The 19,251-nt window shown below is 52.5% G+C and overlaps 7 protein-coding genes across 7 annotated transcripts; 4 read left to right on the top strand and 3 right to left on the bottom strand.

The window, feature by feature from the left end:
- Window positions 1–72: 72 nt before the first annotated feature.
- BO79DRAFT_220224 (ABC transporter ATP-binding protein) lies at window positions 73–4,166 on the top strand (the record flags this gene model as incomplete). The annotated part of the gene is made up of 6 exons (XM_025683482.1): window positions 73–391; window positions 458–1,032; window positions 1,070–1,654; window positions 1,713–3,677; window positions 3,743–3,858; window positions 3,914–4,166. 6 exons carry the CDS (start codon window positions 73–75, stop codon window positions 4,164–4,166), a joined length of 3,813 nt encoding a protein of 1,270 aa, XP_025536730.1.
- A 2,298-nt stretch (window positions 4,167–6,464) lies between these two features.
- On the top strand, window positions 6,465–7,681 carry BO79DRAFT_289440 (putative mannosylphosphate transferase (Mnn4); the record flags this gene model as incomplete). The annotated part of the gene is made up of 3 exons (XM_025688780.1): window positions 6,465–7,063; window positions 7,128–7,555; window positions 7,605–7,681. The coding sequence occupies exons 1-3, from the start codon at window positions 6,698–6,700 to the stop codon at window positions 7,678–7,680; spliced, it is 870 nt and encodes a 289-aa protein (XP_025536729.1). The 5' UTR covers window positions 6,465–6,697.
- A 511-nt stretch (window positions 7,682–8,192) lies between these two features.
- Window positions 8,193–9,307, top strand: BO79DRAFT_289439 (putative zinc metalloproteinase; the record flags this gene model as incomplete). Its single annotated transcript, XM_025688779.1, has 1 exon — window positions 8,193–9,307. Exon 1 carries the CDS (start codon window positions 8,258–8,260, stop codon window positions 9,305–9,307), a length of 1,050 nt encoding a protein of 349 aa, XP_025536728.1. The 5' UTR covers window positions 8,193–8,257.
- Window positions 9,308–9,341: 34 nt separating this feature from the next.
- Window positions 9,342–11,072, bottom strand: kat1 (putative 3-ketoacyl-CoA ketothiolase (Kat1)). Its single transcript, XM_025679972.1, has 5 exons — window positions 11,024–11,072; window positions 10,791–10,875; window positions 10,558–10,738; window positions 9,919–10,495; window positions 9,342–9,861 (listed from the first exon to the last, which is right to left on the bottom strand). The coding sequence occupies exons 2-5, from the start codon at window positions 10,859–10,861 to the stop codon at window positions 9,434–9,436; spliced, it is 1,257 nt and encodes a 418-aa protein (XP_025536727.1). The 5' UTR covers window positions 10,862–10,875; window positions 11,024–11,072; the 3' UTR covers window positions 9,342–9,433.
- A 213-nt stretch (window positions 11,073–11,285) lies between these two features.
- BO79DRAFT_199978 (uncharacterized protein) lies at window positions 11,286–12,778 on the bottom strand (the record flags this gene model as incomplete). Its single annotated transcript, XM_025681458.1, has 3 exons — window positions 11,286–12,401; window positions 12,499–12,551; window positions 12,642–12,778. The coding sequence occupies 3 exons, from the start codon at window positions 12,776–12,778 to the stop codon at window positions 11,455–11,457; spliced, it is 1,137 nt and encodes a 378-aa protein (XP_025536726.1). The 3' UTR covers window positions 11,286–11,454.
- Window positions 12,779–12,997: 219 nt separating this feature from the next.
- BO79DRAFT_199975 (DASH complex subunit ASK1) lies at window positions 12,998–14,424 on the top strand (the record flags this gene model as incomplete). Its single annotated transcript, XM_025681457.1, has 4 exons — window positions 12,998–13,070; window positions 13,128–13,234; window positions 13,296–14,196; window positions 14,288–14,424. The coding sequence occupies 4 exons, from the start codon at window positions 12,998–13,000 to the stop codon at window positions 14,422–14,424; spliced, it is 1,218 nt and encodes a 405-aa protein (XP_025536725.1).
- Window positions 14,425–15,425: 1,001 nt separating this feature from the next.
- On the bottom strand, window positions 15,426–19,026 carry BO79DRAFT_257720 (putative Rho GTPase activator Rga; the record flags this gene model as incomplete). The annotated part of the gene is made up of 6 exons (XM_025686256.1): window positions 15,426–15,925; window positions 15,978–16,073; window positions 16,136–18,169; window positions 18,236–18,778; window positions 18,854–18,884; window positions 18,952–19,026. The coding sequence occupies 6 exons, from the start codon at window positions 19,024–19,026 to the stop codon at window positions 15,426–15,428; spliced, it is 3,279 nt and encodes a 1,092-aa protein (XP_025536724.1).
- Between the last annotated feature and the right edge of the window lie 225 nt (window positions 19,027–19,251).

The following is a 19,251-nucleotide window of genomic DNA, read 5'->3' as shown; positions in this document are numbered from 1 at the left end:
CCCTATAAATGGACCGGTCGCCCGGAACATTCGCCCTTGATTCAGCGCACTGGGACAGAGCTATGCATAAGCATGTCCAGCCAGGGGATCCCACTCAAGGCTGTCCGGCCCACTGCTGACACAACACATACAACAAAAATTAGTATCCAGTCTCAAATCCATATAGAGCGGAGCACCGCCAACATCTTCACCATTTACCGAAGCGCCAACGCATCCCAGCTATGTCTGCTAGTCCTATCGGCATGCTGCGCCATAGCCGCGGGCGCAGCAATGCCTCTAGTAACCGTCGTGTACGGGAACTTTGCGCGCGAGTTCATCACCGGAGACAACAATGCGCCCGATGAAATCCGAGATCGGGTTCAGTGTCTCGCGCTTTACTTGGTATATATTGGTAGGGTTAATGTCGATTAAATCAATCTAGTTATCCTGCTACGTACGATCTGACGCAGCAACGCAGCAATCGGATCTCTAGTCACAACCGCCATCAGCATGTTTGGCTTCAACGTCATTGGAGAGAAACTCTCACGCCAGCTTCAGCAGAAATACCTCGCTGCGGCTTTGCGGCAGAACATGGCTTATTTCGATGTAGTCGGGGTGGGCGAGCTGACGTCTCATATGGATCAGGATATGAAGTTGATTCAGGCGGGTGTCTCGCAGAAAGTTGGTGAGCTTCTTTCTGGATTGTCGGGCTTTGTGGTGGCTGTTGTTTGTGCGTTTGTTCAGAATGCGCGCTTCGCGGGCATTATGTTATCTCAGCCATTTGCTTTGCTTACGCTTATTGGGGTGATGGGGGGTTTTCTGAGTGTAACACAGCGAATGGGTCTGGCTCAGTATGTCAGAGCAGATAATCTGGCCCAGGAAGTGCTCAGCGCTATGAGAAGTGTCATTGCTTATCAGAGCCAGGATAGGTATGGTAAAAGGTATTACGAGGCGTTGCGACGTCCAGCGCAATTGGACTTTCGGGAGCGCTTCATTTTTGGAATGCTGGTTGCGGGATCTTTTATGCTCTTGCACTGGGCAAATGGGTTGGGTGTATGTATATTCGTCTCCTTACGATTTCTTGCGACAGCCAGATGAGTACCTGCTGACGATTGCCAAGTTCTGGCAGGCTGATCATCTTCTCCGCAAAGGGCGTTGCACTATTTCGGAAGTTCTGACTATTATGTATGCAATGGCCGTGGCGGGTGGAATGCTGAGCCAAGCATTGCCAGCTATTGTCAATATCACCCAGGCCAACGCGGCCGCCAGCCGTGTCTTTTCTGTCCTTGAGCGGGAGTCACCCATAGATCCTTCTGCAAGTACCGGGGTGATGCACAGTCGGGTCAGAGGGGAGATTAGCTTCGACGGTGTACACTTTACGTATCCTTCGCGGCCTGAAGGGGAGGTTCTAAAAGGTGTCAATTTTGTTGTGCCTGCCGGGCATACTGTAGCGTTTGTGGGACCATCCGGGTCTGGGAAATCAACCGTGTTTGCCCTTCTGGAACGACTGTACCATCCTCACAGCGGTCGGATCATGCTGGATGGCGAGCCAATTGATGCCATGAATGTCTCGTGGCTAAGGTCGCAGATTGGGTATGTCGGTCAAGACGTCACTTTGTTCCGTGCATCAATACTCGATAACATCGCATATGGGCTTCCCGAAGCTGCAGCTGAGGTGCTTCAAAACTATCATCTTCTGCCTCTCAGTCTTCTATACTGATTTTGTGATGCAGGATATGGACGCAAACGTGATACGAAAGCTGGTAATCGAGGCGGCCAAAGTTGCCCAAATTCACGACTTCGTTGCGAGTCTGCCCGAAGAGTACAACACCATAGTTGGGGCACATGGATCAAATCTCTCAGGGGGCCAGAAGCAGCGTCTTGCTATTGCCCGCGCAATCATATCTCAGCCAGCAATATTACTGCTGGATGAGGCCACAGCTGCACTTGACAGTCGGTGTGAGAAAGCAGTGCAGGAGGCGCTGGACAACGCCGCCTCAGGACGAACTACCCTAATAATAGCCCATCGGCTGTCGACAGTCCAGAATGCCGACAAAATCATCGTCATGAAGGACGGTCAAATCCTAGGTCAGGGCTCCCATTCAGAGTTGTTGAGTACATCTGCGATGTACCGAGAATTAGTGAGATATCAGGCGCTTGAAACACCCCAACGATCAGAGGACGACAGGCTTATTATCAGCCAAAGGCCTCATTCGTTGGGCGCTCATGAAGAATATTCCAAAGATACCTTGGTCAATTCTGATATGGTGAATATGCCAGAGGACTGCCCATTAGCAGTACGGTCGTCCAGTAGCAGTGTCAGGCGAGTTTGGAGCCTCAATAGACCAGAGTTGCCATATACAGTCGCTGGCGTGAGCTTCAGCGTTTTGGCTGGAATATCATATCCGGTTCAAGCTATCTTCTTCGGTAACGGGATCATGTCAATGATCAATCCTGACCTCAGTACCGGTGGACATAATGTTCAATTTTGGGCCTCTATGTATCTTACCCTCGGTATTATCGCATTTGTGATTTACTCTGTACGGGGATATTGCTTTGCCGTGTCAGCATCACGGTTGGTTCTCCGAGCCCGCTCGCAGTTGTTTAAGCATTTGATTGTGAACGATCTCCCCTTCTTCCAGGACAAAGACAACTCGATTGGTGCATTGGTCAGCTTCCTTGCATCTGGACCTCGGCAAATCACTGGCATTTCGGGAACATCACTGGGGCTTGTGGCTGAAAGCATTGTCATGCTCGCAACAGGAATTACCATCGGATGTAGCTTTGGGTGGAAGCTTGGTCTTGCTGCGACAGCAACGGTCCCATTAGTAGTCTTTTCCAGCTTCATGCAATACCATGCAGTGGCGCAGGTACAAAAACACATCACGCGCGATACTGGTGCTGTGGCCATTGCACATGAAGCTCTTTCTGCCATCAAGACTGTAACAGTCCTTGGTCTGCAGAGGACCATCAGCGCATCGTTCGAAAGTGAAAGTCTTCGAGACAGCCAAGGCAAATACTGGTTCATGTTTGCCGCGACATATGCGTGCACCACTTCCCTCCGCGTGATGAGCATCGCTTTCGTTTTCTGGTACGGCGGCACACACCTGATCGCGACTGGCGAATACAATGTCCAGCAATTCTTCATCTGCTTTGCAGCCACAATGTGGGGATCTCAGTCTGCGTCCGTGCTTTTAGCACATGCTCCTGACATTGTAGGCTCTGAAGCTGCTGCTGCTCGACTGGAGAAGCTGATGCAAGCCGGAATATCGTCAGCCGCCCACAGAAAACTGACTAATGGCAACGCTAACGTGCCAAGTATCACCGCAAACGTTTCGCTGCGACGCGTCAACTTCAGATATCCAAGCCATCAATCTCGGATAGCCTTGAACGACGTCAGTCTCGATGTGCCAGCGGGTGCCTTCACTGCTCTTGTTGGTGCTACAGGCAGCGGGAAGAGTTCAGTGATAAATTTGCTGGAGCGCTTCTATCCCAGCGAATCTGGCGCAATAGCACTAGATGATATGTCCATTGAACACTATGACCTCGACAGTTACCGAGGGTATCTAGCACTGGTCGACCAAAGCCCTTGTCTGATTGGTGAAGACCTGCGCGACTGCCTGCAGAGTGGTGAGCTGGTTGTATCAGACGCCGAGATTCTGGCCGCTCTAAAGGACGTTGGGTTAGCCGATTTTGTGGTAGGCGTTCTCAACTCTTCCTATCCCCTTGTTACAAAGTCTGACTATTTCGGTTCTTGTGTCAGCTGTCACTCCCTCAAGGTTTAAGCACCCCCATCATGGCGAACGGATCGACCCTGTCTGGGGGGCAGCGCCAGCGCATGGCCATCGCGAAGGCGCTTCTATGTCGACCAAAGATTCTGTAAGTGCCCCTTATTATAGCAAAACCCTTGATCAGCGGAATTGACTCTTATCAGTCTACTTGATGAGGCAACCTCTGCCCTGGACTCCGCCTCAGAGGAACTAGTCCAGAGGACAGTTCAGCGTGTGATGAAAGGGCGAACGGTCATCGCTATTGCCCATCGACTAAAGACGATTGTCGATGCTGATGAGATCCTAGTATTCAAGCATGGGCAGATTGTAGAAAGAGGTAGCCACAAGAAACTGATGCAACTCGAGGGTGAATATTGGCAGATGGCCAGGTTACAGTCGCTGATGGGGGAAGCATGAACTGGAAGTTGGTGAGTGTATATGCCTGGTTTGCACATAGTTCGGCTATGCAGTAACGAATGAACATAAAGCATTGGTAAGCGGGAAATTTTATGAAATTACCGAACCAAGAAATCCAAGACCCTGAGTATCATCATGTGACCCAACAGTAGGCTTGGCATAGCTGAAAACAGACTAGTCAAGTGACCGGCATGAAGGTCTGATCCCTCCCCCCAAAACAATCCATGCAAAACGAGTACGAGCGGAATCACCGGATGCCACCAATTACTCCCACCCCTTGGCAGACAGACCTGTCCAACTATTAGATGCTCCTTGGCATATTTCTTTTAACGAGTCTCAGCAACCGAATTAGTTGACTACCTGATAGGTCAGTCAAATTAGAAGTGGTGAACACTCCGCTCCTCTTTTCTCCCCTTGTAGGTAGGCAACAACCAATACCTACACGGAGGAAATTGATAGCTCCGAGATTGGCAGGGTCCTGTTCCCTTCCGCTCAGATGCGTCGGAGAGAATGAGCGAATTGGTACTGCTTGGGTTCGGCCATCAAGACTAAAGTAGCATTTCTGTGGGGACGGACTAGTCGAGAAAGTCCAGGGGGTTAACCTAACCTGATGGTGGAAAGCAACCTTGGTTCTTCCGAATAAGGGGCAATTCGTTACGGTATTGGGAATTAGGGGTGGGTGTATTGATGCTGTACGATGGTGGTATGTACTACTTACCACTGACCATCAACTTTTGTTAACTCTCTGGAAGCAACCCGACTGTTTCAGGTGCGCGATAAGATTCTGACATATACCCCGGTAGCGGAGTCTAGTACTCATTCCATCTTTGATTAATTATTTTAATCTGGGGGCGGATAGATGGTAGAAGTTGGAGGGAGATATACTCGTAAGCATGTATATAGAAGGACCTGACTCGAGTCAGTGCAAGGATGGTTAGCCTCGATGGTTGTGTATCCAGTAGTTGCTGGTCGATAATGCAGGGCGTACTTGTAGGGCATTTTTCTGCCCTACGAGGTGCATGATGTATCGATCTCGCTGGACATTATTAATATGTCTCTTGGCCTCAGCATCCTTCTGTCTTGGCCTCATACTAGGAGCGGAATCCCATGTATGATTCGTGCCAACACAGTGCCCCCCTTGTGCTTTAGGGGGGTTTCAACACTGCAGGTCATCGTCTGAGAACCAGCCGTCCGACCTCCGAGTTGCCCTGCTTGCAGGGAAGGGAGGGACACGGACACTAAAACACAATGGGGAGATTTTCAAGATGGTGTCACCGTGGCACGGATAATTAGCCAAAGCCATCCTGCATCTGTGCTGTGCTGACTAGACACAATGGACATTACGACCAGGGAGACCGAGAGGTGCGTGTAGCCCTATGAATCATATGAATGAATCAGTTGGCTGCTTTGCTGATGCTGGTTGGTGATACGGTAAGCGGATGGTACGGAAGGCGTTCCCGTATGTAAGCCGTAACATCCCTGGGAGGAAGATAAGTGGGGAGGGAGGGAGAAAAAAACAGAGCCAAAGACACGTCGGGAAAGATGGCACGCGAGACCCGATTCTTTTTTCTCTTTCTGCCCTGAATTCGGCCAAAATCAATCAATCAATTATGGAGCGCCGTCTCCTTTCGGTGGATTCTTTAATGGTTGCCTAGGAACTATTACTCTCGTGATTCCAAGAAGAGAGGAGACCATCCATCCTGACACTTTTCCCTACCAAGTATCGCAAGTAGCTCTCTCTCTTTGTCCTCATGGGAATGGAGCATTGGCATGCCAGGCGTTCTCAGAGTAGCCAACCAGCTCCCTGTCGTCATGGCTGTTATCCTTGCCGATCCGGACCTGCAGAGCGTCATCCACGGAAAGGGTCCAAGGCCTATTCCCAATGCGCCAATGTAATAATCTATCTAATGAGGGTCCTCAGTGGATCTCCCAAATGTCGCCCCGCTTGGCTGGTTGAAGTCACCCCGTTCGTACGGAGTCGTATTTGATTCTATTCTTCCTCGGCCTTAACCAAATTTCCCTCTGTCCCCCAAAGGTGCCTTTTTCCCGTCGTGTTGAACTGAACGGATTCGTCGGATCTTCCGGTTTGATTTGCGGGCTCGTGTGGTTCTCGAAGCCTGTCTAGTCGGACTATCAAGAACCGTTCCCCGTGCTTTTCTCTCCTGATCTTCCTTTCCCTTTCCCTTGTATCTCCCCCCCTCCGTCTATCTTCCCCCCCTGTCTTGTCCATGCCTGATTGGCGTGTCGAGTCGGGCTGGTACTTACTTGGCTGCTCTCATTATTAGCACCGGTGGCCTTCTTTTCTCTCGTCCGATGCACCACGCGATTTGAATGGTTCGACGTATGCGGCTATAACGCATTCGAGCAACGACTTGGCAGCCCTATTCTGATCCCCCGCATCGACCGAATCACTGCTCATACTCACCCATCCACCGCCTACCTGGTCCAGCATGCAAGCAGGGGCATGATAGACCTCCCGAACTATTCAACAACCCTTTTCAAACATACAACGTTGACATCTGCCGCCGGACATGAACCCTCGGGGCCTGCTGGCCGTCCTCACCTGCGCGATCTGGTCAGCGGTGGCCACAGCACGCCCCAGCCCCGCAGAGCAGAGCAATCACGGCAGTTTTGTAAACCGCAATGACCCCGACCCGCTGTGGCAGAAGTACGGGCTGAACAAGTCAGACGAGTTCAAATATTTCCATGAGCCAGGTCGTGACGATACCCTGGGTCACTATGACTCGCGGTTTTTCCAGGGGGAGCCGGTTCCGGACGCGGAGCGATCTATCACATTGACACATATGATCCGAGCATATCTGAACTTCTTCGAGGATAATGGACTGGAAACATGGATTGCGCATGGAACATTGCTGGGATGGTGGTGGAATGGCAAGGTGGGCTATTCCTGATGCACCAGACATGGCTAGTTTCGGCCGGTCTAACCCTTTTTCTTTTCAGATCATGCCCTGGGACTGGGACATCGACACTCAAGTCATGGATACCACATTAGTCCATCTCGCCGACCACTTCAACCAGACTATTGTACAGTATACCACTACCGACCCCGACGTCGAGCGCCGGTACCTCCTGGATATAAACCCGTGGGCGCGTCAACGTGATCGCGGCATGGGGCTGAATATAATCGATGCGCGCTGGATCGACATCACCACGGGGCTATACATCGATATCACAGGGCTGAGTCGACTGACGGCCGAGAAGCCCACAGAATGGGAGTGCAAAAATGGGCACAAATATCAGACCCACGATATATACCCACTGCGGAGATCGACGTTTGAGGGCGTGCCAGCCAAGGTGCCCTTCAGGTACGATGGGGTGCTAACAGAGGAGTATACAAAGAAAGCGTTGACTCAAACGCAATTTCATAAGTAAGTGAATCGCTTTAACCGAGAGTTGCCTCATGCTGACATGTGATAGTCATACGTGGGACCCGGAACTCGAAGAGTGGGTGCTGGATGTGCCAGCCGCAATGGACGACCGGCAGTATGAGTGAGCCAGCCAATCTGGCTGCATAGTTTTCTTGTTATCGACTGTCATAAGTGCATCATCGGATGGTGTCATGGTCATTCTTGGTATATAATCATATATGGATCGGAGTTCAGGGTACAGGCGGTGTTATGGACAGTCAGCGTTCTGCAGAGTCAATCTAGTGGTCATACAATCTTTCTGCAACAATCTGCACGAGCTAAATCAGGCGTAGTACAATTGTAACAAAGTATGACCCGCGGGGTGATCAATCCCAAACAGCATCTCTCAACGCCAAACAGACGCGGACCAGCCGAAATTAAGCAGCGACGATCTGCTCGCTACCTGAGGCACCAGTACCAGGGGCCCTGCCATTACATACCAGTAAAAAAAGGTGAAACCATACTAACCTTAATCGACTAGACCTTATCAACCCTATCACCACGTGATACAACAAACCACGCTTATCGCCTTATCGCTGACAAAACAAGATCGAACTCCATCGAAGATCATCACCACTTCTTCCTCTCTGTATATAATCCAACTTTCTCCCCCATAAACACCCCCTCATTTCACGCGCCACCCTCACACATCCACCAGCAACCATGACCGACTCCGAAACCCCAACAGGGGACACCCTAACCCTGCAAATCCACCACCGCAACGCCTCCCACCCCCTCACCCTCCCAACAACCAGCACCCTCACAGACCTAACAGAACTCATCTCCTCAACATTGCAAATCCCGCCAACCCACCAAAAGCTCCTCATCTCCCCCTCCCCAGGAATGCTCAAACACCCATTCCCACCAACCCCCCTGCAAGACCTCCTCCCCCTCACCTCCCCCAAATTCAAACTCACCCTGCTGGGCACACCCCCACGAGACATCGAATCACTCAACACGCACGGCACCGAACTCAAAGCCCGCGCTGAAGCCCGCGATCGCGCGCACCGTCTCTACGCCGCGAAACCCACTCCCTCCAGCACCTCCTCTAACGTTAGCAAAATCCACACTCTCTCCAACAGCGCCAACGGCAGCGGCTCCTACACTTTCCACCGATGTGTTCCGCTCCCGCATCTTCCGAACCCTTCTAAATCATTGACGTTCCTTGAGCGCCTTCGCGACGACCCCGGGATTAAGTCCGCGATGCAGAAGCATAAGTTCTCTGTGCCGCTGTTGACGGAGATGGATCCCGCTGAGCATACGACGAGCGAGTCGAGGACGTTGGGGTTGAATCGGAATAAGGGCGAGGTTATTGAGTTGAGGTTGAGGACCGATGCGTATGATGGGTATAGGGATTATCGCACGATACGGAAGACGCTGTGTCATGAGTTGGCACATTGTGTGTTTAGTGAGCATGATCGCGATTTTTGGGATTTGACGAGCCAGATTGAGAAGGAGGTTGAGAGGGGGGATTGGACGAAGAGTGGGAGGACCGTTGGGGAGCAGGATTTCTATAATCCTGGGGATTGGGAAGGGGTTAGGGAGCATGGGTTGGTGGTTGATGAGAAGGGGTGGACTGGGGGGCAGTTTGTGCTTGGTGGGGGTGGTGGTAGTGGAGGTGGAAGGGGAGAGAGTCGGAGGGAGGTTTTGGCCAAGGCGGCGGAGGAGAGGATGAAGAGGGCGAGGGAGAGGGAAGGGGAGGGGAGGTCTTGATTAATGGTGGCTCAAGTGGTTCTTTGTATAGTTTCTGAATTTGCGTAGCATCTTGGTATATACTCCTTTCCGACACCAGCATTTAATGACATGAAATGACATGATATGATATCATATTTTGGACATCTACAACTGCTCGTTCACAAACAGACCAGCCATACCCTGGCCCGTGCCAATACACATACTTGTCACCAGGACCTTCTTCTTCGTCCGTCGCGCCTCACTGAGGATCGTACAGATCTGGCGTGCGCCCGTTGCGCCCAGCGGGTGGCCGAGGGCGATGGCACCACCGCGCGGGTTCACCTTGGCGTGCTCCAGACCCAGGTTGTTGAGACAGTAGACAGCCATGGAAGCAAAAGCCTCGTTGATCTCGTAAATGTCGATGTCATCCTTGTTCAAGTTGAACTGGGACAGCAGCTTAGGGATAGCTGCGGTGGGACCAATACCCATGATCCGGGGTGGCACTCCCGCGACGGTGGCACCGCAGAACTTGGCCAGGATGGGCTGGTTCAGCTCAATAGCCTTGGAGCGGCGCATGAGAAGAACGGCGGCGGCTAAACACACATCATCAGTATAACCACCATAAGTCGTCCATCACAAAGATTACTTACCACCATCCGTGACCTGACTCGAGTTACCTCCCGTGCTCCGGTTACCGAACTGCGGGAAAGCAGGACGGATCTTGCCCAGTGACTCCGGCGTCGTACCATAGCGAATACCCTCATCCTTGGTCAACGTAACCTGCTTCACCTCCCCAGTCTTCGGGTCCTTAACCTTTGTGGTAATGGGGACGATCTCGTCATCGAACCAGCCCGCCTTCTGAGCCTCCTCCGCCCGACGGAACGATTCCGCAGCATATCTATCCTGCTGTTCGCGCGTGATGTTGAAGTCTGCGCCAACATTCTCCGAAGTCTGTCCCATAGGCTGCATGCAGTCCGCCGCTTCCTGGTTGCGAAGGACCTCCTCGTTGAATGGGCGTGGCAACCGGTCGCCACCAACGGACATCAGCTCCGCGCCAACAGCGATACCAACATCAATGGCACCGAGCTGGATCTGGTTCGCGATGTCCTGTACGGCCTTCAGACCAGACGAGCAGAAGCGGTTCACGGAGGATCCACCGGCTGTGTGAGGGATACCGGCTGCGAGGGAGGCGGCACGGACGAGGTAGGCTGCTTTGCCATCGCCGACCTAGATAAATAGTATGAAAGTTAGCAATCCGGTTTCCATAGAGAGGATAATTTGGCGCTCACATTTCCCAGACACACGTCCTCAACCAGAGCGGGGTCGATCTTAGATTTAGAGAGCACTTCCTTCAACAGTGCATAGAGGATATAGTCCAGTTCTGTGTCCTTGAATCCACCTTTGACAGCCTTTGCGAGGGGCGTGCGCAGCGCGAGAGTGATGACCACATCGTCTGGGTTCTTCTGGGTACTGGAGGTGCTGATTAGTGGTGTTTGTTTGCCGGAAACGGTCTGGTGCTTACATTGCGGCGAGTCCGCTGTTACCCGATGGCTTCAGGTGACTGAGGATAGAGTTTAGACGATCTGCTGCCATGGTGTTCTGTGTAGCTGTTGAAAGATTCAGGGGTCAGTTTCTGGAAGGTGGATTGGTTGGGGGGGAGCTGATAGCATGAAAGCGGAGATGAGTTTGTCAGGCGCAAACTGGTATTCCAGAGCAAGGTGCGGCTGTTCAACAAATCGATGAGTATATACGTACCTGTGAGAAGAGAGATAATGCTGAAAGATCAAGAAGGATAAGAAGAAAGCGGAGCAGAAGAGGGGAGAGGAGGATGATATAATGAAGGGAGCAAATGCGGTGGTTCTCCAATCCAGCCGAACAGCCGAGGTTCTTTCCCCTCTGGGACGGCCGATCAGCACTAACAGTACCTTGCCTCTCGGCCATTTTATGAGGAGTGGGAGGTATCTCCGATGTGCCCCAACCTCGGCGACGATGATCACCGTTACATCTTAATCCCAATAGATGAAAGCTACCGTGTTTCTAACAAAAAGCAATATATGTACAGGTGGCCAGTGCCACATTGCGCCCGAATAAGCAAAACCAGTCCAAATAAACTCAACACCCTATCGCCTACCCATGATCATACGTCCAGCAAAAGTTCCTTCAATATCAGTCAACCAATCCCATACCTACAAATGATGATGCTGCTCGTCGTTGCTAATAACGCTGCCAATCTCGGACCAGCTAGCCGGTGTAGCTGCACCGGAGCGCTCAAAGTCGCTTAGCGTGCCTTCAGACCCATCCACTGCAGACTCATAGATTTGGCTGAAGCTACCGGCAGTAGACGGTGTAGATGGGCGCTCAACGTGATGACCCTCGGAGTGTAGGTCGGACAGGTCTGAAAATGGAGATCTCAGGTCCCGCTCAGTGCCATTGACAGCATGATCCTCCGGATGGGCATAGATAACGTGAGAAAAATCTTCGGTGTGGCTAGATGCAGGTGTGTCGGGACGATGGTAGCTATCCGATCCTACAAAGTGTTCGTCCTCACCAAACTGGGAATGGAACGAGGTCGCAAGCCTTTCCGGTGCTTCCGACGTAGGTGTGAACTCAACAAGCGACGGGGTATGAGAGCCAGGGGACGGAATTGCAATCTGTAGGCGACTCCCGATGTTGTTTGAACCATCGATTTCAGCCATAGGAGTTGACGTTCCAGTCTGCTTGCCGCGTTGGACAGGCTGCGACGTCGTCACTTCCACCGCCGTCGAGTTCGCCATTGAATCATTCACCGGAGGCTCTGGACTATCCAAAAGCCGGCCACTATCATCCACCAGAGCGTCAAAGCTGCTCGCTGGGGCTCCGTTGCTGGTCTTGCGACGGGCTTCAAGCACGCTGCGTCGCCGCTGAAGCTCTTCCACCGCTAACCGCCGTCGCTCCTCAGCCGCAGCGCCCACCTCTTCCGTCATCGAGATATCCTGCCTTAGAGCGGCTGCGTCTTGTGGATGGATCTCATCGCCTAGATGGTGGAGCGCCAGGGCGATCTTCCGTCGTGAGGTATTGACCCATTGTCGGAACTGGGGCGATTCGTAAACCGCGATACCTGCAGCGACAAGCGCCGACACGGTGATTATAATGCCTGAAAGGTCAGTACCACCGCTTCCGAGCTGAAAGCACTTGCGTAGAATAGCCCTTTCACATGGGAAAAGAAAGAAACTACAATGAAATCATCGCACAGACGATGCGGATCGAGCCGGGCTCGAGCAGCTCATAGATCATGATCATTTTCCTGATAAGCACACCGCCCGGGTAATACAACAGAAGCAGGGCTGTTTAAGCATTAAGGAAACAATGAAATGACCCTTTAAAGCAAGCATACCTTTGGCAACCGGCGTAGGCATGGCGAAACACCCTCAGTCGCGTCCAAAACAGATCCGGGTGAACAGTAGCAGGCAGCGGTAGTAAGGTGAGTGTCGGCGTCACCTCCAGCTTGATCAGGCGGATACCCGGGTTCATTTTCCCCGCCGCCCGCCACATGTGACCCGCCTCAGCCCTTATCCGGCTGCCCTACCTTGCAACCCGATCCGGCATCCCGCGTTTCCCCTCCGCCCGATCAAAACATCAACATCAACATCAACACCTTCAACTTTCGCATTGCCTTTGCGCGCCTGTACTGTCAATAACGACATTCAATTCGCTACACACTAGACAGCCATAATGTCTCGCCCATCCTCCATGGCGCAGCGCCCCCTCACGCTTACAGAGGAGCTCGAGAAGCTCGAGCAGTCCATCACCCTGACTCTCCAAGGTAACAACATCACTTGATATAGCTCCTGTATACATCTCTGACGTTAGTCCCCACCAGAGATCGACCACAACTTCAGCCAAGCTCACCGCATTGTCACAACCAACATTCTTCCCCTGGTCGAGCAATATGCAGAAAGCTCCCGCGACGTTTGGGATGGCGCAAAGGTACATCACCTACCCATGTTCCCCAACAACGACCCCTGCAGGCACTCTAACTCCCCACCAGTTCTGGAAACAATTCTTCGAAGCCAGCGCCAATGTCTCCCTCTCGGGTTACGAGGAGAAACCTGAAGGGGAAACCACCGTCCAAGAACCGACCAACCTGACGGCCGAAGAAGACCAAACCGTTACCGAAACAGCCGGCGAAGACGACAGCCAACTCCACCGAGCCGACGACATCGAGCTCACTTCCCTCAGCCTCTCCTCTCACAGCACCCCTCGTGTCGCCGGCCACGACAACCGCTACGCTGTCAATGACGACGACACCTCGTCCATCGCGCACCCAACCCCAGATACCCGCTTCCGCGACGATGATGACGACGAAAACGACCCCTACCTCCCCACCACCCCAGCCAAATACTCCTCCGCCAGAACCCATCACTACACCGACGACTACTCCCACAACCAATCTCATACCCCGATGTCCTCCTCACCATTCATCCCTCCCGCCGAAGACCCAATCATGCACCAGATGGCCGACAAAACATACCGTGTGCAAGCCACCCCTCTCGGAAAGGGATACGGATACGAGTCCCGGTCCAAATTTACCGTTACACCAAAGACAACAAACAACAGCAAGAAGTACGCGTACGATGACTCTCCAATTTCCAGTCCGGAGCCGGAAGCCCCGAAATTGCATGCGGAGATCTTCTCGTCTCCTATGAAGGGCGTGGAAACGCCGAATACGGGCCGCAAGAGGAGACCTAGTGCGAACCGTCTGCGGATTACCCCGAAGCCCGGGATAAGCGTGCTGACTCCTGCGCGCGGCGGCGGCGGCGGCGGTGGTGCGAGACGATCGGCTTGGGACAGTGATGATGACTTTGATGACGGGGATGAAGACTTGGGCCCGAGTCCGCCTAAGACGATGCAGTTTCACATTCCGCAGAGTCGGTTGATGAAGACGCCTGGTTAGTATACTTACTCCCCTTCCCCTGTCTATCTTACTTGGTTTGCCCTTTCATACATGCAGTACACGCTAACCGATGTATGTTATAACAGCCAAGGAGGCATCGAAACGCATCGTGGAAGACCTTCTCTTCACCGCCGGAGCCAACGACACAACAGATGACCTGCCAATCGAACAAAGTCCCAGTATCATCCAACGAGTGGAGCGACTGGAAGATGAGACATTCTAGATAGCCGTTACTCAAATAAAAATACAATACCCTTCCTCTTTTAGCTGTTGTATCTAAATCACCGTAATATAAAAGCGCTAGACGTCATACATCCCCCACAATTCGCACGCAGTTATAACTTTAATACAACTAGTAGACAAGCAACCAAAGCACAATCAATCAAATACTACAACAACTCCATAACTCGATCTATCTATCAATCAAGCAGCAACAACACACTAGCTAACTAATCACACACTCACGTCCCTAACGACAAGACGCCAACGCTCACTCTCGATCTCATCGATAAATTCAGAACCCCTTAAACGCACCACAATCCAAACGCAGATAAGTTTATAAGGATGGATATAAACCGAGGAGGGAAGGTAGAGAGAGACACTGAAGGGAGACCCTGGTCAGGTATATACATACCAGACTGTAGTCCCCTGACAGTGTACAGAGGATACGAGAGACAGATCGACTGCATCGGGAGAGAGAGCAATATCACATCACCATGGACTAAGAACTAGCTTCGAACCTGCGGGATAAATCAAGCAAGCATGCGGAGAGAGAGAGGAAATGAGACAGATTACATGGGGTAAATTCAAGGAGGGGGGGGAAGAGGATTCGGGAAGGAAAAGAAAATTGAGACACATAAGGGTATCGACGGGGAGGCAAGGCGCTGATCAGATATATCATTCGAGAATGATGGTGGCAGGGCTTTTGAGAGTTTGATGAGGCATGATGGATTGAAAGAGGATGGGTGTGTGAATGGGGGAAAAGGAGAATCAAGAGACCAAGACACCCGTGCCGCCGTGATATATGTACAACTGTCGAACTGACAGGGTTCGGGGTATTCTAACGAAGAAAGGAAAATGGGAATGGGGTGAATGTCACTCCAATAGCCAAAAGTGGAAAGAACGATTCGAGAAGCAAAAGAAAATGGGTAAATGTACCGTTTGCATCCTCGCGTCCCTCTGGACCAGGCCGATGGTTCAATCAAAAACGAAATTGATAGCGTTCTAACCCTGCAAACCCATAAAGATTTCCTGACAGTTCTCAACCAAGAATTTCAAAACCTCATTCTTCTTCTGCACATCAGTCATTTCACGTGCGAGACTCTCGGGCCGCATGATGGTTGGCGCAAACACCACGGCGATGTTCTGGCTGGTCATCAGGTTCTCCTTCTCGCGCTCGACCACGCGCTTCAAGTGGAACACGAGGAACTCGAGCACATCCTGGTGAACGCGCGGCAGCTCGCGCAGATTCTTCTGTAGGTGTTCGACCCGGGCGGGTTGAGAAGTGATCTCGCCCGAATCGATGATCTTCTCATAGACGTCAAAGGTGATGAGTGGCATAGGCAGCTTGCGGAAGTACTGCTTCAACGCAGAGGTCACAGCATGAATATCGAGGTCAGGGTCGGAAATATCGTAATCCTGTGGAGAGCGCTCGAAGCCTTCCCGAATAGTCTGAATTGCAGAGCTAGCGCCAGACTTCCGGTATATACCTTCCATATCCATACCTAGATGGACAGTTAGCATCCCAAGCGCACATCCGTAACTGGCACCACATACCTCGTAGTTCGACCTCCTGAATACAGCGAGTAATGATGGCAGGGATGATGCTCTTCTCCTGCTCCATGCGTTGTTCCAGATCTGTACCGAAGAGGCCTGCTGATCTATATTAGTTATCTGCTTGTATGCAAGTGGAACAAAAGAAGCCAGATACTTACCACCAGGAGCAGGGGTTTCAGCCAGAGCAGGGACGCTGTCGGTTTGCGGCATCCGTAGTCCTGTTTGTTTGCTCCGCTGGTTGCCGAAGAAGCCAAATCCGGGGCGACTTGGATCCTGCGTTTGGGAGCGTGGCAGACCCGGGTTGCCCTCAGCGGGTGTCGCTTCGCTCGACATGAAGGCACCCTTGAGACCCTTGGTGACGCCCTTGGCGACGTTCTGACCGCCCTTTTTCCAGTTGAACTTGCGAGGCTGTCCCTTTCTGATGCTAACCACTTGGGGTCCGGGAACAATTGTAGCTGGTTCAGCCTCCTCTGAGATGTTTGTCGTTGCTACCGTAGGAACCAGATCACTGTTGGCCGCCTTGAGAGCATCAATAGCGGAGAGGGACTTCTCCTTGCCATGAGAGTAAATACCAAGACCGTTAGCCCCACGACCGTCCGTCGGGTTGGCCTTGTAGAGCTCTTGGATCTGATGCACCAGCTGATTGTTCAGCTCGGCCAGTTGAGCGTTCTTGGAGGACAGCTGCTCGAATTCCTGGAAGCTCTTATCCTTCATACGGTTCAGGTTGGCCAATTCCTCCGCGGCATCGTTGCGTTTCTGCACCAGTTCTTCGATCTGTGGCGTAAAGGTATCCTTCAGCTTCTGTATCGATTCCACAAATTCCCGCAAGACATGGTTGGTCAGCTTCCCAAGATCAAGCGAGCCACCGTTGCCACGTTTCTCAGCCTCGAGGTGTTCGGTCAGCACGGTGAGTTCACGCATGGCAATCTCCTTCTGTGCATCCAAGACCACCATCGTAGAGCGCTTCTCGTGAAGTTCAGTGTTAACCTGCTTGACATCGGCACTTGCATTCAGCATCGCCTCCATCTCGGCGATCTTCTGTTCCCGATCGGACACGCGTTGCCGTTCCTTGCGCAGCTCATTACGCAGCCATGTCACTTCCTCGGGTCCTGCATTCTCAGGAGAAATCACAGACGGGCTCGCCAGGTCGGGTATCGCTGCAGATCCGTTAATAGGCGACTTCGGCCATTTGGCGTCCCTTGATAGGCGAGAACCTTTATCGCTGTAGCTGCGGCCATGGCGAACAGAGTTCGAAACGCGTCGTAGGAAAGACTCACTCGTCTGTGCATTGTTGCCATCGTCCGAGCCCATGATACGGGCCATATCTTCGTCCATGGTGAAGTCACCGCCGCCGCTGTACCGCAGCAACGAGGGAGAACCCGCACCGTCGGTTTGGCGGTAAGATTCTACCTGTTGAAGAGTGCTGATAGAGTTGGGACGCGCGGGGGGCTTAGCCTGATCGTTCAATTCACTGCGTGGGGTCCACGTGGAGTCGCCAGTCCGAGGTGTACTCCTGCTCACACCGGTCCTGTCAGTGGATCGCTCGCTCCACTGGTCGCTGGGGGTAACAGAGGACGGGCGAGGAGACGTTCCGGGCTCTTTCCTCGATGGCTGATGCAGCCTGCTCTCCAGGGAATCGGCCCGTTTTGGATGCTGCACGCTCGTGGAGGACAAGAACGACTGGGCAGAGTCTACCGATCCTGTCGTCTCATGCAAGCGACGCAGCTCATGCGAAGGCCGAGTCGGAAGTGTGGTGGTATTGTCACTGGCAGTTCTCTGAAGCTCTGGGGCCAAACCCTCTCTTTGGACGGTTGCCGATTTAGTGCTTTCGGGGCTGGGAGTGGAGAAAGTGCTGGTCTCCTTACGACCCAGGTCAGACCTGGAACTGCGAGCGGAAGCCGATCTGGCGGTGTTTGTGCCGTTGGCGAGGTCATCCTGACGCCAACGTGCCGCGTCAAGATCACCGCGGTCCCGGCCCTTTTCCTGGTACGCAATATGCGGAGATGAGCTTTCCGACCCATGAGGCGATTTTCCGTACGTTGTGGCAGGTAACTGTCCGCGCGCAGACCGCTGTTCTTCGGAGGGGTCGAACGCAACAGGGATCAAGAATTCACCACCGCCATCTGCCTCCGGTTGAGGTATGACTGAGTGTCGATTGCTTCGGTAGGTGCTCGAAGGGAGAATTAGGTTGTCTATAGAATTTTTTACGAGTTAGTCCCTCAGACACCACAATTTTCACAAACCACAGAGTATCCTACCTTGATTATCTGCAGCCGCACCGGTAGCAGAAGCGCTTCTGCCCCTTCCTGCGTCCAGCGCAGGCGCAGCTCCTCGCAACGTGGTATCGGGGGTTGCATCTGAATACGCATCGGCAGCTGCCTCGTCGGAGCCACGAGGCATCGGTTCGGGGTCCTCCGAGGGCAAGGAAGGGAGTGATTTGTCTAGCTTCATGTTCGCCGGCGTCTGCTTCCTCGACGGTGCTACATTCCGATTCCTCTTTCTTCGACGCTGCATGAGGGATTCATGGCAGTCCATACAAAATATACCCTGCGAGGTTCGAGCATAGCGCAGGTTTTCGATCTTCCTTTTGCAGTTCCGGCATCGAAAGCATTGTGCGCAGAAAGCCTGCTCGCCGGTCAAGATGGCGAGATCTTCGATCTTGTTCCCACACGAACTGCAGCTGTACGTGCAGTTGCTGCAAATCAACGAACCATCTCCCAAGAGTAGCAGGTGTGCGTCGGAATCGAGAAGGGTACCGCAGGTGCTGCAGCAGAAACATTCAATGTGCCATCGATTGCCCGCTACACGGGAAGTCAAGAAAGGAGCGGTCAGCCACTTGTCAAAACAGGGGTCAAGAGGACTCAATGCAAACCTACCAAGTTCGAAAGCTTTGCCCTCTTCTAGAATCTGTTCGCGAAGGAAGCTAGGTTAGCATGCGAAAACATTGTTACTCCAGTCAGAGCCTCCTGCATACCTCTCCACAACCCTTGCAAGGATACGGGATATCATCCTGGTCCATCGGCGATTCTGGATACGCGGGGGACTCCATCCTGTACTCCTCGCTCTAGTAGCGACCGAGACAAACAAGCTAGGCACGACGAGTTGATCGAGGAGGTCAACGATAATGTGAATCCGGGGATGCGCCCGCGATGCTAAGGTCGAGTGTTTTCGTCCAAGTCGTTAAGGAGTTCTCGATGTCCCGTTACGCATGCGACGAATTCGAAATGAAGGCGTGAATGCCGGTCTTGTTGGACGAGTAGAAATATCGCTAGAA

This window comes from Aspergillus costaricaensis (assembly GCF_003184835.1).
Source record: "Aspergillus costaricaensis CBS 115574 unplaced genomic scaffold BO79scaffold_28, whole genome shotgun sequence".
NCBI classification, from domain to species: domain Eukaryota; kingdom Fungi; phylum Ascomycota; class Eurotiomycetes; order Eurotiales; family Aspergillaceae; genus Aspergillus; species Aspergillus costaricensis.
The sequence above is the reverse complement of the archived record's forward strand: the minus strand, read 5'-3'. Positions and strand labels throughout refer to the sequence as shown.